We start from the raw sequence: 17,867 nt of genomic DNA on the forward strand, positions 1-17,867 counted from the left end.
ATCCGATAAAGACATCTGGAAACCATTTTTATACCCAGAGCTGATGTAACATGCTCATGAAAGTCGAACACCAACAATCTAGCAAATCTTTTATAAGGATGGGTTAATTTAATTTCAAATGACGTTATTTCAACAGACGGCTCGATTTTGTCTTTCATTCTACGGGACATTTGATGTCATGTTTTGCAATTAATGACAGAGTTTTTTTTGCAACAATTACTTTTATTAAATGAATGTGGAATACATGCAATATTTGCTCCAAGTAATGCAGCATGTACTAATAATTATTTATTGATTACGTAGTTTTGCTTCATTCGTTTAAACATGCATCATAATTTTTAATATAAGCACATGCTTTCTGGGACATTGTAACTATATAAGCAGAAAATGAGAGGATTACAAACTAAAGTGATTGTTATTTATCCATTGACATAGAATTAATTTTATTTAGAATCGACAACTTACAGGATGACACACACGACGACGGAATGTGAGCTAAAAACGACGGACGACCGGGCGAGCAGACGGACAACATGATTCCCACTATGTTGATTGGAGGCTTTATAAAATAATCATTTTCGTTTCTTGCGATGAATCCCAATCTATGAAAATACTTATTATGTGCTTTTAAGTGTATCGCAAAACCACATGTGCGTTTGATGAATGCGCTTTACTTTGATGATTCAGATGTATTACTTGGTTAACTGAGATATAAGTTTAAGTCAATTATGTGGGTATACATACACAGATTAAACAAACACAATACTAACGTAGATTTCAGGTTGATTTGCCTCTGTTACACATGTATACATGCATGTAGTCATTGCAAAAATCATTATTCTTTACAAACTGGACCATTTCTTTGCTTTAGAGTCATTTAACAAACTTAGACAACACATAACAATTTTTTTCAAATACGTTCTTACTGATACGAATTCCATTCATGCGCGACTGTTTCTAGTTGTGGTACAGTATGAATTGGCTATCTTTATTACATAATTTACTGTGGATTTTATGTTGGAAGGGATTGAAACAAACGAGGCTCTTTAATTGAACCCAACTTAAGAGACCAATGCCAATGTATGATTGCATTTTGGTCAACACTGAAGTGTGTAACACTGTTACATATAAATTGAGAAACAAAACGCAATTTTACAGTACCTGGTAAATCCTCGTTTCAACAATCATGATAAATAATGATGATCATCTTCAGCAGCAGCTGCAGCGCATTCAACAAGTCAATCATCATGATCGTCACGTTCATAATTATTACCATTATAATAAGCAGTATTATTCTCCTCTTTTTCATCCTGCTCGTAATCATCATTTCATCATTGGATTATTATTAAATCCACTATGAGCCTTAATCATGCAGTCCCAATATACAAGCTTTGATCTATGTGAATTTCACATACAAAAGGATTTTACTTCGAAGCATGAGATCTGTTATGATGATGGTGACGATGGATGGTCATTTTTACCATTATACTCACAATAACAATTTTATGGATGTAAATAGTTTTCTGTTCTTACCAACGCGCACAAAGTACACATTTTAAGTCGCGCTTTGATTTAGTAATGTTATGGAATTCAAGCTTCCACCCGTCTCACTATGATGCCGGTGGAGCCCCGGTGCGTGATCCGGGCTCTACCGGATGAACCGGGGACGACTGGGATAAACCGGGAACAATCGAACTCCGCCGGGAAATTATTACAATGTTAAATATCTCCGGGATGAACCGGCAACGATCGGCGCGGTACCAACAGCTACGGGACGGCACCGTAGCTCCACCGGGGCCCATGCAGACCCCGGTAGAGGTACGGCAACGCCCCGGTTGTCGTCGGTGTTGCCCCGGTGGAGCCCCGATGAATGCTGGCAGAGTCCCGGTATAGCTACGGTGCATCGGTAAGCCGGCACTCTGCCGGGACGCCGCCGGCATTCACCGGGGCTCCGCCTGGGCATTACCGGCGACGACCGCGGTTAAACCGGAGGGTTGCCGTAGCTCTGCCGGGGTCTGATGCCGGTATAGCCCCAGGGAGTGCCGCTGGAGACACGGTATACCGGGGCTCTGCCGGGACGCTGCCGGCTTTCACCGGGGCTCCACCTGGGCATTATCTGCGACAACCGGGGATCTGCCGGGGCTTCACCGGGATAAACCGTAGCTAGTCCGGGATTGACCGGGACTCTACCGGGTTGTTGACCGGCTTCAACCGGGGCGGCATATGAATCACCCCGGTTCTTGCCGTTAGCAAACCGGGATGGACCGGAGCTCTACCGGCAATAGTGAGGCTTGGGCTTAATTTTTTACAACGCTAAGTATGTACTGGTAATTAATTTATAACGCTTATACCTGTCCTAACAAGTCCCTCCGGATAATAGGCAGAAGTCCTTTCCATGTGTGCACAAACTATTCGACAGTTTCTAATCCTGTTTGGATATTACATTGTTCGTAATGTTTTATAGGCGAGTCTTTCTATCAAGAAACCATCGGAAGCTCCAAATGAAGACGCGTTAATTGATACTGGAGAGTCCGACTTTTACACCATACCGGATGACGATACTCTTCAAGGGTTAAACGACACTGTACTGTCGTTAATTTATTGGAGGTATGCTTCCGGTCGTCTGCAAAAGTGAAAACTGAACAAATATAAACGAATAAAAAATACATTTAAAAATATGGTTGTTAAAATTAAAAAAAAAAATAATAATATTTATTGTTGCTTCTTTGCTAACCATTTTCTAACGAGGCTTATGACCCTTCCGAATTATTTCAATTATTTAAAGAACACAATTCACTGGCTAGTTTGAAAATACTGAGTATGCAAATGAATCAGCTTCTAATATTGTTAACTGTGTTTGAAATCACATTGCCGTTGGGCAAAACCGCATGTACAAGGTTTTTTTTTCAATATAGTACTTCGATTTGTTACTTATTTGTTCCACTTAAGGTACATAAACACCATACAAGTGTTGTGTAGAAACCAAATGCGTGTCGGTTCCATGCGAGATGGTGGTAAAGAGATCTGCATTGACAAGAAGTACAAACCCAGAAATCCATGCCTCGTATATTCCTTTGGGTGAGTATTATCAGTATGTAATGCGGTTGTACCTTTCTAAAGAACAGTTTAACAATAATGACATTACGTGTAAGAAGCTCTTTTATGGAGTAGGGATCTGGAGAAACAATTTTCTTTAGTTGCAGATAAAAAATGGAAGCGATGAGAAGGTATGAAGGTCAATACTTTGGTATGTTAATAACACAAAAATCTTGCTCTCATAAAAGAAAGATACGATTCCTATTTTTTAAATAGGATACTGCGTGGCTTATTATCCTCCGAAATATAAAAGGACATAAGGGACAAACAGTATAAATGCTACTGTTATTGTTTATTCGTTATTGATATTACTTGCTGAAATATAACTCTTGGGACATCTCACGTCTTAACGTCTTTCGGTATCTCCCGTTTTTTGTGTGCGCATCATAACTCAGGAAATATTATAGGGATTCACATGAAACTTCATAAACTTAGAGAGGTCATTAACGGGAAGTGCAAACTTTACAGACTTATTGCCTTTTAGTCATTTTTTTTGGTGCGGGGTGTAACTCTTTTATTGTAGAATGTGTTTAAATAAAACTGTGTACACTTATAGAGGAATTGATAGGAAGTGCCGAGTACAAGAACCACAACTATCTCATCAGTATTTTCGTAGACATTAGCCTTTGCTTTTTGTAAAGTACGTTCTTGCATAACTCTACACGTATTGAAAGTATTAAAATGAATCTACGTTAAACTCTAGATCGCTTGAGGAGAAAATGCCAAGGTTAAGGACTATACCTCTCTCGACATTATGTAGAGTTAGTGCCCTTTGTTTATTTTCGTTAGCCTGACATGAAGTTATAAGCATGACAGTGAATACAATAATAATTAATATGTTGGCATGCATGACATGCGGATCATATGTACTTTTTGCTTCAATATTGACCGAGTAATTTACATTTATTTTATGATTTTCTTTTCTTTCTACAATTCAATGACAGTTAAAGATATTGAGACGTAACGTCATAAGTTTCTTCAGTGTTTTTGGAGTTATACACCTTTGTATTTTTCTTGAAAGACGAACAATGACACAGTACACACACGCATCTCCATATGATGAAAGAATACTTTGAGGGAAAAAAGTGCAAGAACAATAACTCTTTCTTGTATTTATTAAGTTGCTGATCTTTATTAATTTATTTATTTTTGTTGCAAACAATTTTTTTTAATGAAGTTGTAAAGAAAAATAATTTATAAATATAGTTCATTTAGATTTCTGTTGTTTAATAAAACTTATACAATTTGTGTGTTTTCCACAACTTTGAAGGTCAATATTACACTTGTGAGTCAAATAACACGTCAGGGAAATTCGGTACTTATAGTGACGGCGCTTGTTAATTTACAGATCCAACTACGACTTCGAATTCGAGAAGCACATGTTTGACAGATACCAGTGCGAGATACACACTTTTGATCCCAGGTCAGTAACAGCATTTCGAAAAGACAATGAAATTATCATATTGACAAAAGTAACAGATGGCTGATATTATTTAACTTCGTATTGATCATCAATATTTTATCAACATCATTATTATCAATTTCGTCATCCTCGCCATTTTCGTCGCAATTTTCGCGATGTTACGCAAAATAAATACTAATATAAACAGCAATTAGTCGTGCGTCAAGATGAGCCGATAAATGTTTACTTTTTTTACGCTGTAATAAACCGTGTTAATTTGTTTGAACGTTGGATGTCTCGTTCTGATTATGGTGTAAGTTCGCCTTTCGTCCGAAGGTCTCGGGTTCTCTTTCTGGGAGCGTTCTTAATATGTCACAAATGTCACAAAGAAACTCATCGCAATGATTCTACTTCGGAAATCGACCTGATAGTGAAACATTAAGCATTGAAAGAAATTAAATAAGTTGGATTTAAAGGGGCCTTTTCACAGATTTTGGCATTTTTTTAACTTATTCATTAAATGCTTTATATTGATAAATGTAAACATTGGATCATAAAAGCTCCAGTAAAAAATCAAGAAAAAAATTTAAAAAAGGAAAAGAACATTGCCCGGAGCAGGTTTCGAACCGTGACCCCTTCCAGAGTCCTGAAGTAAAAACGCTTTAGCCTACTGAGCTATTCCGCCGAGTACACATTCGTGACGTATTTTATACCTTATATAAGCAATCTTCGTAGTTTCACAAAATTTAACGACAAAAACAGAACTCTCCAAATTATTCAATCGTTTCGCGTTGCAACGCTTTATAATTTTTAGGTTTTAAAATCGTCAAAAGATGCATATAATGGCTATATTAGAGCATGGTTAATGTTCAGTATTACTGTTTCCTCACAAATATCATAACTAAAACGAAAACTTACGAATCTGAAACAACTTTTTTCAATTTTGTCAATTTACCAAAGCGTGAAAAGATCCCTTTAACAAGTTGTTCTTTATACGATGTCTATACGTAGTCGAATAAATTACAAAAGTTGCAGATAAACCTGCATTTTTTTCATCCATAGCAACCGGATAAACTACCGTAATACGTTTAACAACTCTTATACACGATACATACACACATATTTTCAATACAGTCATTGTCAATAGTTTCAGTGAAAATGTTATCAGCATACTGACGTCTCCATCCGTCATGACGCACACGATGTCAACTGACAAATTCTCGCATTTCTTGATGTCTTTATCTGTCACCAGGGACACATCTCCGCCACCTTGTTATGATGAGCTGTCATTAGCCAGTCCTTTCAGAGCATGTTTCATGCTTTGACAATGACGCTTTTTCTTCGGCTTTGCTTCTTTGTTTCGTTCGCTGTTCTCTTAGTTACGGTAAGCTACCTTTCCTTTGAGCTTTCTCCATTTCAATTCGTATCTTTGCCGGAGCTGTTGTATGTCATTCTCTGCATTCTGTGTTCGTCGTATAATCGCCCCGTGTCACTTTATTTCTCTGAAATCTTTCTCATGGTTGTAAGGGCAGCGTTATTTTGTCTCTATTGCTCATGAACTTTCCGGTATGACATAAGCTTTCTGTTGACGTCGGTTTTCAGACGTCATAACGTCACAAACATTAATGCAGTTATGATTCATAACGATTTAACAATTGAATAATTTGGAAAAAAAACTCTGTGATCCGGAATAATACCATGTAGTTTAAAGAATTTAAATAAAGGTAGAACAGTATGTCAATATTAATAGAGCGAAAGAAGCTCTTTAAAACGCGAAAGTGGGGAAATTACACGTTTATACGTTTGTTTGTATTATTTTACAGTATTAACCCTCAAGTACAAGTTCCCGAGTACGTTATCTTTCACAAAATCGGACTAGGCGGTAAGGATTCCACGGTCGGTCCTGACAAGTTCGATGTTCGTCGCTTCTCCACTATTGTCAAGCAACTAGATCATGAAAAGGTTTCTGGTGTGACTGTCTTTGAATTTCGTTTTCTACAAGTTACTGGTCCGATGCCTAACAATTGAATCACATGTACGGGTGTAATGATGCCTTTACTATTTATGAACTTAATGTGTTAAGTTAATAAAGCCTTATTGAGATTACCGCGATATACTTTTCTTAGATTTTTTTTGTTTTGTTGCAATTTTTGTTTTGTTTGTTCATGTTGTAAAGAAGTAATCGAACATGTCCATTGTTTTCTACTATGTGGACTGACAACTTGAGTTATCATGTTGATAGTGTACGAGTATAACTTACACAATGCCAAACATTTTCAAACATGATATTCTTTGTCTTATACAGAGTTGTCCCCTTTTTGATGTGGCAGGAAATCACAGACCAATCTAACTTACCGGATATCTAATAGAAGCGTTTAAAATCTTGAAATATGTACTAGTATTTGTATATACTTTTCAGAGGCACATTGATATCCTTAAGATAGACATTGAGGGCTGGGAGTGGGCCGCGCTGTCGGACATCTTCGTAAACGGCGGACTTAGCCGAGTGAGGCAGCTGAGTCTGGAAATTCATTTCGGAACTATCTCTGACTATCAGCCAAAACGCAAGCGTATGCTTACCATCAATTCCTTACAATCTTTGCGAAAACTCTTGGCCGCAGACGGTAGCAACGATGGCAAAAAGCGCGCGATCGTTCATCAAATTACTGACAAGAGCAATGTTGATGGTATGAAGAAGGAGGTAGAAAACATGCGTGAACAGTACAAAGACAAGCGAGCCAAAGGAATTGAGCTTTGGTCAAATGATAAAAAGGACTCGGGATTTGCACACGGAAATATTGCAACAGAGGAACACGAGGGTGTTTGGGGAGGGGTGTCGTTTGCCTTCCAGTTGAAGGTATTAAGGCAGCTTTACGAGCATGGATTCCGGATTTTCATGCGAGAACATAATACGTTCCGCGTGCAAACTTTACCAAAGCCCTTTTGGACGTTTTCTAACGTTAACGAATTGTCATTTTTAAATTTGTACGACCAGTTTGGAAGTTTTGATATGTGAACTGTGTTTTATCAATGCGTATTTTTTTACCAATATTAAGTCTACCCATTTCCATGTTCTGGATTCAATATCGAAGTGAACAGTCAACGAGATATGAATGCAAATCAAGTAAACCCATGTTGGTTCATCAGCTTAAATAATGAAAAGAGACAACGAAAACAGAACTCTACTCGAATCTTCTTAATCCGAATTCGATCTACTAAATTGGTTCCAGCGGTCCACTTTGATACTACATGTTTCGTATAATTAAAACGGATTTTATTTAAGCGATTTCACAGCATATTTGTTATTTGAACTATGTATCAGGTTCATCAAACACGATTTTATATAAGCGATTTCACAACATTATTGTTATTTGAACTGTGAAGCAGGTTCACCGCATTAATCCGCGAGACTCTCGCTATAAAGAATGCCAAAACACGCGAGGGCAACAATTGTAAAGCGATTATGGATTATAACACAGCAGCTAAAGCGAATTAAACCAATTTCACTACCAACATATTTTTGAGACATAAATATATTTCTGTGCCAATAAAAGATCGCGATTGATAAAGCTGATTAGCGGCCTATAAAGATTCACAAGTGTACCAACCCGGTCAGTGATTTGCAGAAAATATATACATGTAATCCGTAGAAACCGCATATTTCTAATCTCGACTATTTGGTTTTAAGTAATTAGCTTATGAAATAGAGATGTTTCGTAAGGGTTTTTGTTCTAATAGATTCCGTAATAATGAAATGTGACATATACTTTACGTAAACGGTATCTCTTTCATTATAAAACGGAAAAACCTCCGTTTTTCTTAACATTTTAGATTTATAAATATTAGTGTTTTTCTACATCGTTTACCTACGAACCACCATTTCATAAATGCAGTAAGACCATAACAACTTGATGTTTCTTATTTTTAGGCTGACGGGATTTTTTTTAACGAAAAATGAATAAATTGTACATAAAAATTGTCACACAAATTGTGAAAGTTGTACCTGTTAAACCAATATTTGTACAAAGAGTGTCCAAATAGTCAATGAATAGGGATAAAATACCCAACACGTATTATATATACATTTTAATAAGTTACAGAAACTTGTTCACATATATCCGTATTTTAAAATGTAATTTTATGAATTTACTAGCAAAATGTTTGTAGTTCTAAGTTTCTGTAATAAAATAGAAATAGTCTTAGATAAATGTGCCTGTCTGGGATCGGAACTCTGGATCTCTAGAATTAACAACATATGAAAAGCTACTCACGCTTTAACCCTTTGCATGCTGGGAAATTTGTCGTCTGCTAAAATGTCGTCTGCAGAATTTCTAAAATTAGCATTTTCTTCGATTTTTTTTTCCAAAGAATACTATCAGAATAGCAAACAGTTTGGATCCTCATGAGACGCAACGTTCATCTGGATCCAAACTGTTTGTCAAGGCCTTCAAAATTCGGTTCCCGCACTGAAAGGGTTAAAGAGATTTCCGATTTCGATAAATACATTATCAACAAACGAACATTTATTTTTAATGTTTTCTTAGTCATGAGTGTTATTTAGTTAGTTTGACTGTATTGCATAGGTTTTTTGGGATACGTAACATGTATTATGTATGAAATATTTATATACATTTGATAGCAAACTATTTCATTTATAATAGTCTAGGCGACGAATATATAACTAGTTACCTAATGTCGAAAAGTAAATTATACACATTTAGCTTTAGTTATATATTTTCTTTATTTCTTTGTTCTGTCATACACATGCAGCAAATGTCACAAAATGCATCATTAATATAGAGCAACAAATCAAATATAGCGTGGAAGCAAGATCTACGTGTCCGACTAGCTTCCGCCCGCTCGTATTGTTTTATATGAAATATATATATAGAGAGAGACGATTTGGTCCGCTTTAAAATTGAGTTGATGTAGTTTATTCCTTAAATCGCCCTTTTGAAACGCGGCCATTTTTTTGCTGCGCGCGCATTCAAATAATCCGATCAATCGGTCAATAGATCAATGATTAATATAAACTGTTCAGTGATCGTTGTTAATCCATAACAGCGACGACTTGCTTAAGAAGCGGTCGCAATATAAAAAACTAGTTATTTCGACGTTAAAAAAACATTTCGGCGACAGCATTGATTTCAAGAATGTTTCCAACGCCAGCAGGCGTTTGGGTAGCAGCTTTGATTGTAGCAATTTTCGTCGTCGGCGGTTCTAATGCCGCCGAATGCGACACGCTGGTAGCGAATAACGTTTTAGACGTTCCGTCCGGAACGACGTGCACGTTATCAGAGAATATTGATAATGCAGACTTAGCCGTTACGGTGTACGGAACGATCAGTGTCAATGCGGCGAAAGCTTTTATATCATGTGCCTCATTTGAAATAAAAGCGGGCGGGAAATTGACTGCTGACGCTCTGTCGGACTCAGGAGATGGCATCGGAAGCAGTCTCGGGTCAGGAGGTAACGAAGACGTCATTTTTGTAATGTTTGTTCCGTATAAGCATTGTTTTTTTCTTCGAACCCCATTGGTTACAATTAAAACCAGATTTCTAACAAATACAAGTTTTACAACGAGTAACGATATACATGTATGTCCGCATTTATCAACCTAGGCAAACACGTGTCTAAACGAAGCTATAAAGCACGAAACTCGTATTAAGTTATATTTCAAATATTAACATTGGAATGGAAAAACATTGTCATACGAACATAACTTTTTTCATTACTCTCTGTTATGCATAGGTAGGTATAACGCTTGACATAGCATTATGTTGGTTAATGAAAAATTGGTAAATGATGATCAAGGAGTAACAACGCAAAAAAAAAACAAGTGTGTGTAACAGGAAAAATCTTGACTTATCGACCCGTTATTATAAACAAGTCGCCTAGAAATAAATGTGTAATATACACTTTTTGCACTTTAGAGAAAGTTAAACAAAGTACCTATTTATTGAGTTTATTTTTCATGTATATTGATGCAATTGTTTTCAATTAATTGAGCTTAGTATTTACATGTTTATAATATTTTGAGTAAGAGTCACCTTGACCTTGACTATTTCATATTCCTCGGCTGAATGCTATACCGAGTAAAACCGTAAGGTATCCAAATTTATTCTTACATATGAAGATAGCAAAATATGTGACGCCAGCTAACACTGAGCAGTCAACATGTCTTTGTGAAGGGTAGCGTTTTAACAATTGGCCAATGTACTTTCTTTTTAGAAAATCCCTATGCTTAGTTTAAGGGCGATTCCTAAAGACGTCCCCTCAACTCCAGCACGACTTACTAAATTTAACAAATGCCAAACGTAAATATTGCTGTAGCTTATTTCTCGTAAAAATATCCGCATTTTTATTCAAACAGTTTTAACACTGTTTGCATTAACTTTTGGAAAGAAGGGACTCTGTTCTGAACTCTTGAGAGTTTACTGGCATTTTTTTCATAAAATAAATTGTTTGTGTGCAGTTTTGCATTTAACTTTCCCACATACTAATTTATCAGTTGCTGATACTTACATATTGTGTCAGTTTATTAATTAAAAATTTATTTCAATACCTTGAATAAGTGAATTACTTAATTCGATAACCAAATATTGCTTTTAATCAAGGTCAAAAGCGCATTTCACTCTTCCGGTCAATATAGCTGTTATGTAATAGTTTGAACATCTACTTACAAGAACTTAAGTTTAAGCCACTTGTCCATATTTTGACCGGATGATTTTTTTCACCGTAAATGCTTCAAATTAACTAGATATTAGAAAAGAACTTAAGATATGTTGCAAACATTTTTTGCGCTATTCAATAACAGTATACGTTACTTGTAATAAAAACATAATATATTATAAATAGTTATACACTTTACATACTCAAAATTTTAAACACATTTTAAACGACTTTCAATAATAGGAACGTTCTCAAGATATGATGAATTATGGCTGAATGCTGACTTAAATAAGTTTTGCATTTATTGGTCATTTAGGTAAAAACTTTAACTTGTTTTACTGAATTTTTTTTTAAGTTCTATTATTATTTTCTATTCAGGCAGTTTCGGAGGCCGCGGGGGTAGCCCCGCTGGAGTATTCCTGAGCATCACGGATGCAGTCGCCTACGGTAGTTTCTCTGAACCACAGACTCCCGGAAGTCCAGGTGGGCGCGCCGGGGCTGGGAAAGGAGGTGGCGCCGTCACAATAAAGGCGACCTCAGATATTATTGTCGACGGCGTCCTGTCTGCCAACGGGGGTAGCGGGATGTCGAATGGCGGTGGCGGCAGCGGTGGAAGTGTCTATCTTGAAGCAAGCGTGATAAAAGGTTAGTATTACAGTCATTTGTTTTACTCTTTTTTGCGGTGTGATAATAGGTCTAAAGCAAAATATTTACGACTTTGTACTCTATTCACGTGCGAAGATTTGCGAAAAGTCTATTAACATTACGCATGTGTTGTTATCCTGGTCTTCACAGGCATATTACGTGTTTGTGTGTTCGTTTGTGTACACGGGTGACTGTATACAGGTTATGGCACTATTTCCGTTCGCGGTGGAAACGGCGCTGGTGACGGCGGCGGCGGTGGTGGTGGAAGGATATCGCTTGGTCACAGTGCACAACTTTACTCTTTCTTGGGTAAAACGCTGGCAGACGGCGGTCTTGGTGGTAAGCATGTACTTTAAATAGAAAGAAACAGGTTAAAAGATGACATGTATTGGGTTTTATACATTTTATTTATAAACTACGAATAAATTAAAACACACGTGTGAACGAATCTGATTATGATGTTCAAACAAAAAGTGTCCAATCACACCCACAAAACCGACAAATCATTCAGGCACAACCGAGGGCGATCTCACAATTAGCGGATTTGGGGCCTCTTCCGCTCAGTCAAGCTACGGTACGGTGTACGGAAAGCTGGGATACGACGCAAACAGGGGGTGGCGGCCGACATCCACTTCCGGTGCTTACCTGGAGGCGTCACTTAACGCTGACAGCTATGTGACAGCAGTGTCCACAAAGGGCGGTGGCTCCTCGGGATATTACATCACGAAGTACACCGTCCGTTACTATAACGCGACCTCGGCGTCCTGGGTAAATGCCAAAGCGTTTTCAAGTGTTTTGTACATTACTGAAGCTCGTGATACCCAACCATTTGTTTAAAACATTCCTTCAAAATTGAAACTGAGTGCCTAAATTAAAACAATGTTTCTTAAAAAAAAATCATAAATAATAATATTTCCGCAAAAAAAAATTTCTGTTTTTAATTTAATCTGCCCTTTGTTAGATTATAAGTAAAACTTGTCACTGCGCATTCATCATCCTCGCCTTTCGATGAAGATTGCGTCTATATTTTGTTTTATGAATCTTGTTGACGAGTCTGAAATACGTGTCTCGTTTAGTTGACAGCTAATCGTGTTTTAACCACAGGTGGTTAACGTGTGGCTATGATATTAATTAGTGAAAACATCATTTTGAATGATTGATTGATAATGAAAATTGTTGTTGTTTTTCCCAGAAAAGTTGAATTTTCGTTATAATATGATTATTTATCATACAAAATGATGTTTTCACTAATTAATATCATAGCCACACGCTAACCACCTGTGGTTTTAACATATTTTAAACTTAAATAGTGTGCATTATTCTATGCAGGTCCAAGTAGGTGATCAAAACTACGTTTTCACGGCGAACATCAATAGCGGCGGTACGGTGACCGTAGCATTGCCGTACCCCATAAAGACCAGACAGATTCGACTCTACCCTGCTAGCTGGCAAGGTACCATCGAGCTAGCCATGGCACTGCGAGGTTATGCGCCCGGTAAGCAAGCTGTCGTCTTATTATCAGATAGTGTCAAACTTGCACTGACTATTTAGGTGTGGCATTCGCGAATAATTTCTTGCGTTAAGAGTTCTTTGATAATGAAACTGGACTTACACATTCTACAAACGTCTGAAAGATTAATCTCCTGATGCGGGCAAAAGCAGCGCCCTCGTATCGTATGAAGCAACAAAACTGCTTATTTTCTTATTTAACAATCAATATATTGCCTTAAGTGTACTATTATATTTCTTTGTATTCTATCCTACAGGCACAACATCGCTGGAACCAGTTGGGATATGCGCAGCTGCAACGAAAGGTACACGCATAGTTTCGTATTCATCTTCAAAAGTAATAACAAGTATTCATTTCAGCCGACCCAAACCATTGTTAGGCATTTTAAACGGGGAATGCATACATTAATTTTGAACAAAGAAAGTAATCCTGTAAAAGACATGTAGCTAACGTATCTGCGTAATCATGTTAACAAATGGTCTACTCACTCGTATAGACCGTTCGGAATACCTTTCTACTAGACGCGTAGACTCTGTCAGGTGATACATTTGTCACGCTCTATGAAAAAGGGGCTTAATACAGGTGCGTTAAGTGCTGTGCCATGCAACCTTTTTGCAGTCCCCAAAGGCTTATCAGGGACGACACTTAATAAAATGTATTGCTGTGTATTCCGAACAGGAAGTCTTTGTTAACGGAATGAAAACACTAGCACACTTAATACGTGCAAGGGGCTTAAAACGTTGCATCCTTATTTGTCAGCCGGAAGCGGAGGTCCTGGTACAGTGTTCCACTGGCGTAAGGGCACTGTGTCCACCCTGGTCATCGACAACTACGGCAAGCCTACCAACATTCCGTACACGAAGAATGGCACCACTTGCACCACTGTCCTTGACGTCATCAAACAAGGTTCATATCAGCATTGTTATGCATTGTATAGCGGCTTCGAATACGACGTAGCGTTTCTCTGTTTCTCTGAAATTGTAAAATGAACATATTTAATGTTAAAATAAAACTTATAATAATAATAATAATAATATTTATTATTATATTATATTATTATTGTTATTATTATTGATGTATTCGATATATTCGTGAATATTCGATTATTTTAGCTTAAAAATGAAAAGATTGTTTGAAGTCCCAAATGCTTTTTTAAGTTGAAAACGTTTTTTATTCGTCACATCATTAAGAGATGCAGATAATTCCAAGCGGTTCACATTAAAACCTAACACTATTGTCGAAACTTAACATATCCATTACGCAAATAGGAACGACAAACCTAATACTTGACACGAAAGCAAGAGACACAATTTCAAATATGAGCCTCGCTCTGTGAAAAGGGGGTTTAGTGCATGTGCATATGCATTAAGTTTCGTCCGAGATTAGCCTGCGCAGTCCGCACAGGCTTATAATCGACAACAGTTTCCGCTTTTATTGTATTTTTTCGTTTAAAGGAAGACTCTTCCTCATGAAAATCCAGTTTAAGCGGATTTTTTTCCCGATTAGCCTGTGCGGACTACACAGGCTGATCTGGGACGACACTTCGCGCACGTTTATATAATACCGTTTTCTCACAACGCGACTGATATGAATATGTTACAGGAGGCGCTGCATATCTGATGGACTTCCACGACGATCTGAAGGAGGTGCTGGTCTTTGACGGCTCACATCTCGTCTTCGCCGATAATTTTGGCGTGGATAACATCTATGGAGACGGACGCTCAATGATTCACGTCATCGAACAATCCGCTCTGAAAGTCGCGCAGAAGATCACGACACATGCGCACGTTTTTGCTGGCTCCAGTCTCGTTTTGGGGAAGGAAAATGAAGCTGTATTGGTAGGAACCACCTTCATACAAGGACAGTTGTTACTCGGCCTCCCGGAGAATCAAACGCTGACCTTACAAGATCCCGCAAAAGTTACTATAGATTCAACAGAAATGACTGGTAGTACAATGTATGGGCTGAAAGTAGGTGCTTTAAGCGCGTTAACAATTACAAACCCCAACCATGTATTCGATCTCAACGTCAAAGAGATTCTAGTGAACGGCGCGTTCAAAGTAAGTGGTAACATGAGCATTACAAATTTAACGAAGTTTACTGTCGGTACAACGGGTTCAGTTGAGTTCAATCCTAGCTCCTCTGACCTTTATCTTGGCGGAATAATTGACATTCGTGGCTCTGTCAAGCTGGGCAAGCACGTGTCCATCGTCTACCCGTGCACGCAGTTTTTGCTTGAAGGCGGTACTCTCACATGGCCCAACACAATTGACGTCATAACCATGGAATGTGACGTCATAACCATCAACGGTGTTTTCTCCCCGGGTGTGATTTCTTTCGGTGAAGGAGCTACCCAATTTATGGTAGGCACTGCGGGAACATTTACGATGACAGCCGACGGCCCAATTATTGCTGACACCGTTGGAATCTCTGGTAAAATGTACGTTAACAACCTAGCGACATTTAAATCAAAGACCACTGCTGATGACAGGATAAACACATTTGTTATCAACCATCCTAACGGTATTTTGCAATTGAATACAAATTCGTTGCCTGGACGGAAAAATGGCGTTCAGATTGACAGCACATGCAGCACGCTGAATGTACGTACGTTGACTATCGACAAAACGTTTACCGCATCTAACATCAGTATTGGAAAAGGAATAGACAAAATAAGCGTCAACCTTTACGGATCCTGGGTCTTCACACCATGTGGCGACTATAAAGTCGACGAACTATACTGCAACGGAACTATGACGTCAACAAAGCCACTGACGTTGATAGGGTACTCAATCGATAAGCTGAGATCTCTCCATCTCGAATACGGCGGCAAGATCACGTTAGATTCGTTGGCTCAGTCATCCAAAGCCTGGACAGGCGTTTCCGTTATTGGAGTTCACGAGTTCAAGTTGTATGGCGATATCATGGCCGGAAAATTGACAAATTACGTGGGGGATTACGCAGGGTGGGATCGCCTGGATATCAATGTCAACGGTTCCTTCTATTTTCTTCCAAATGGACCATTTATAATTGATTACTTGTACGTCAACGGGTACTTTGAAGCTTACGGTAAAGTTAATATGACATCAATTAAAACGTTATTGTCTGTCCACATAGACACCAAGGGCACGGTCAAATTTGACTCGCTGCTTTCGTCCAACTGGGTTTCAGAATCGGCAGTAACCGCTGTAAGCATTGACATGGAATCTCAATCGCAGTGGATTTCCGGAAATACGGTATGGGACGTCACAACCTTCAAGGTGTCTGGTCGTCTATATTGTCATCCGTACAACGAATCCAAAATCGTCTATCTGACCGTGGAGAGCGGAGGCTTGGTAGAATACACACGTCCAAACACCTTGAAAGGATTCACGTGCACGGTTGAGTCCGGCGGAACCATGAGCATGTTTTACCAGCGCACGCCTGAGAAGACCAGTGAAGGATGCGAAGCTACGCAGCTCTTGTATAAGACTTTGAACGTTCACGGTACTCTACGCGCAGGTTCCCTGTACATCGGGCCGCTCGGAGACGGGAAGCAGTTCTGTCAGAATATTACAATTTCTGGCAGTCTTGACGTAACGGGAGGTGGTTACCTATATGACAAAGGACCAGGTATGATACTTATGAGGTGGAAGTTAAAGTTGATACAGACTGTCTGAACGCTAACGAGAAAGAAGATAAGCATGTAAAGGCAAAATTTCAGTAATTGCTGACATCTGAATAAAAGGGTAATTTACAGTGGACTAAATATGCCACAACATGACTGTTTTGAACTATGCGTGTGCGATTTTATCCAGATATACTTTGGAGAACCCTATTTATTATGCCGGTACAAACAACGGACGCATTTTATCCAGCTTTGATAGGTTCATTTAATTTATAACATTGACACGGTATGTAATTTTGAAAAGGCGTTGAATATATCAATGTTGTATCAACAAACAAGTAGTGTTTTTTTCCAAAATCTAATCCGTTCCGGAGTAAGTCGATTGGCTAATTATTCAAACCAAATACAATTTTGCACACATAAACAAGGTAACTTCGAACACAAAAAAATTTGTTTTTTAACATTCACTTTGCAGGTGCGGGTGTGGTCTCCACCAGTGGCGGCAGCGGCGGAAGTCACGGCGGGCGAGGCGGCAAGGGTAGCGGAGGCACGAAGGCCACCTGGGCGTACGGCGACATCTTCCGGGAGAGCCAGTGGGGTTCGGGTGGCGGAAGCTACACTCCGGGCTCAAACAATGGCGGCATCGGCGGTGGTTACGTTCACATGTATGCGACTGAAAACATCATCATCAGCGGTACTGTCCGGGCGGATGGAAAAGCATCGACGGTATACTTTTTACATCCGAATATGTACTTGCTTTGAACGAATGCTTCCTGATTGACCTTAGATTATCAATATGTTTTTACGATAAGTACTGCGCTGTGAGTTTTTTTTTTAGCGTTTTTGGAATAAAGAACATTAGCAAATATTATTAATTTGATCGTAAAATCTGTGTTATAAAAATGTTCTATTCATATCGACAAAAACCTTCTTGA

At 38.4% G+C, this 17,867-nt stretch overlaps 2 protein-coding genes across 2 annotated transcripts in view; both read left to right on the top strand.

Moving 5' to 3' along the window:
* The first annotated feature begins 2,951 nt into the window (after positions 1-2,951).
* Positions 2,952-8,786, top strand: LOC127832292 (uncharacterized). The gene is made up of 4 exons (XM_052357704.1): positions 2,952-3,078; positions 4,445-4,519; positions 6,322-6,460; positions 6,918-8,786. Exons 1-4 carry the CDS (start codon positions 2,987-2,989, stop codon positions 7,512-7,514), a joined length of 903 nt encoding a protein of 300 aa, XP_052213664.1. The 5' UTR covers positions 2,952-2,986; the 3' UTR covers positions 7,515-8,786.
* Positions 8,787-9,937: 1,151 nt separating this feature from the next.
* LOC127881275 (uncharacterized) overlaps positions 9,938-17,867 on the top strand; it is a 146,025-nt gene continuing 138,095 nt past the window's right edge. Inside the window, 9 exon segments of the mRNA XM_052429021.1 lie at positions 9,938-9,959; positions 11,549-11,815; positions 12,017-12,154; positions 12,327-12,583; positions 13,145-13,310; positions 13,582-13,629; positions 14,085-14,231; positions 14,928-16,937; positions 17,408-17,658. Coding sequence (XP_052284981.1) covers positions 9,938-9,959; positions 11,549-11,815; positions 12,017-12,154; positions 12,327-12,583; positions 13,145-13,310; positions 13,582-13,629; positions 14,085-14,231; positions 14,928-16,937; positions 17,408-17,658 — 3,306 coding nt within the window.

This window comes from Dreissena polymorpha, chromosome 5, assembly GCF_020536995.1.
Source record: "Dreissena polymorpha isolate Duluth1 chromosome 5, UMN_Dpol_1.0, whole genome shotgun sequence".
NCBI lineage: Eukaryota > Metazoa > Mollusca > Bivalvia > Myida > Dreissenidae > Dreissena > Dreissena polymorpha.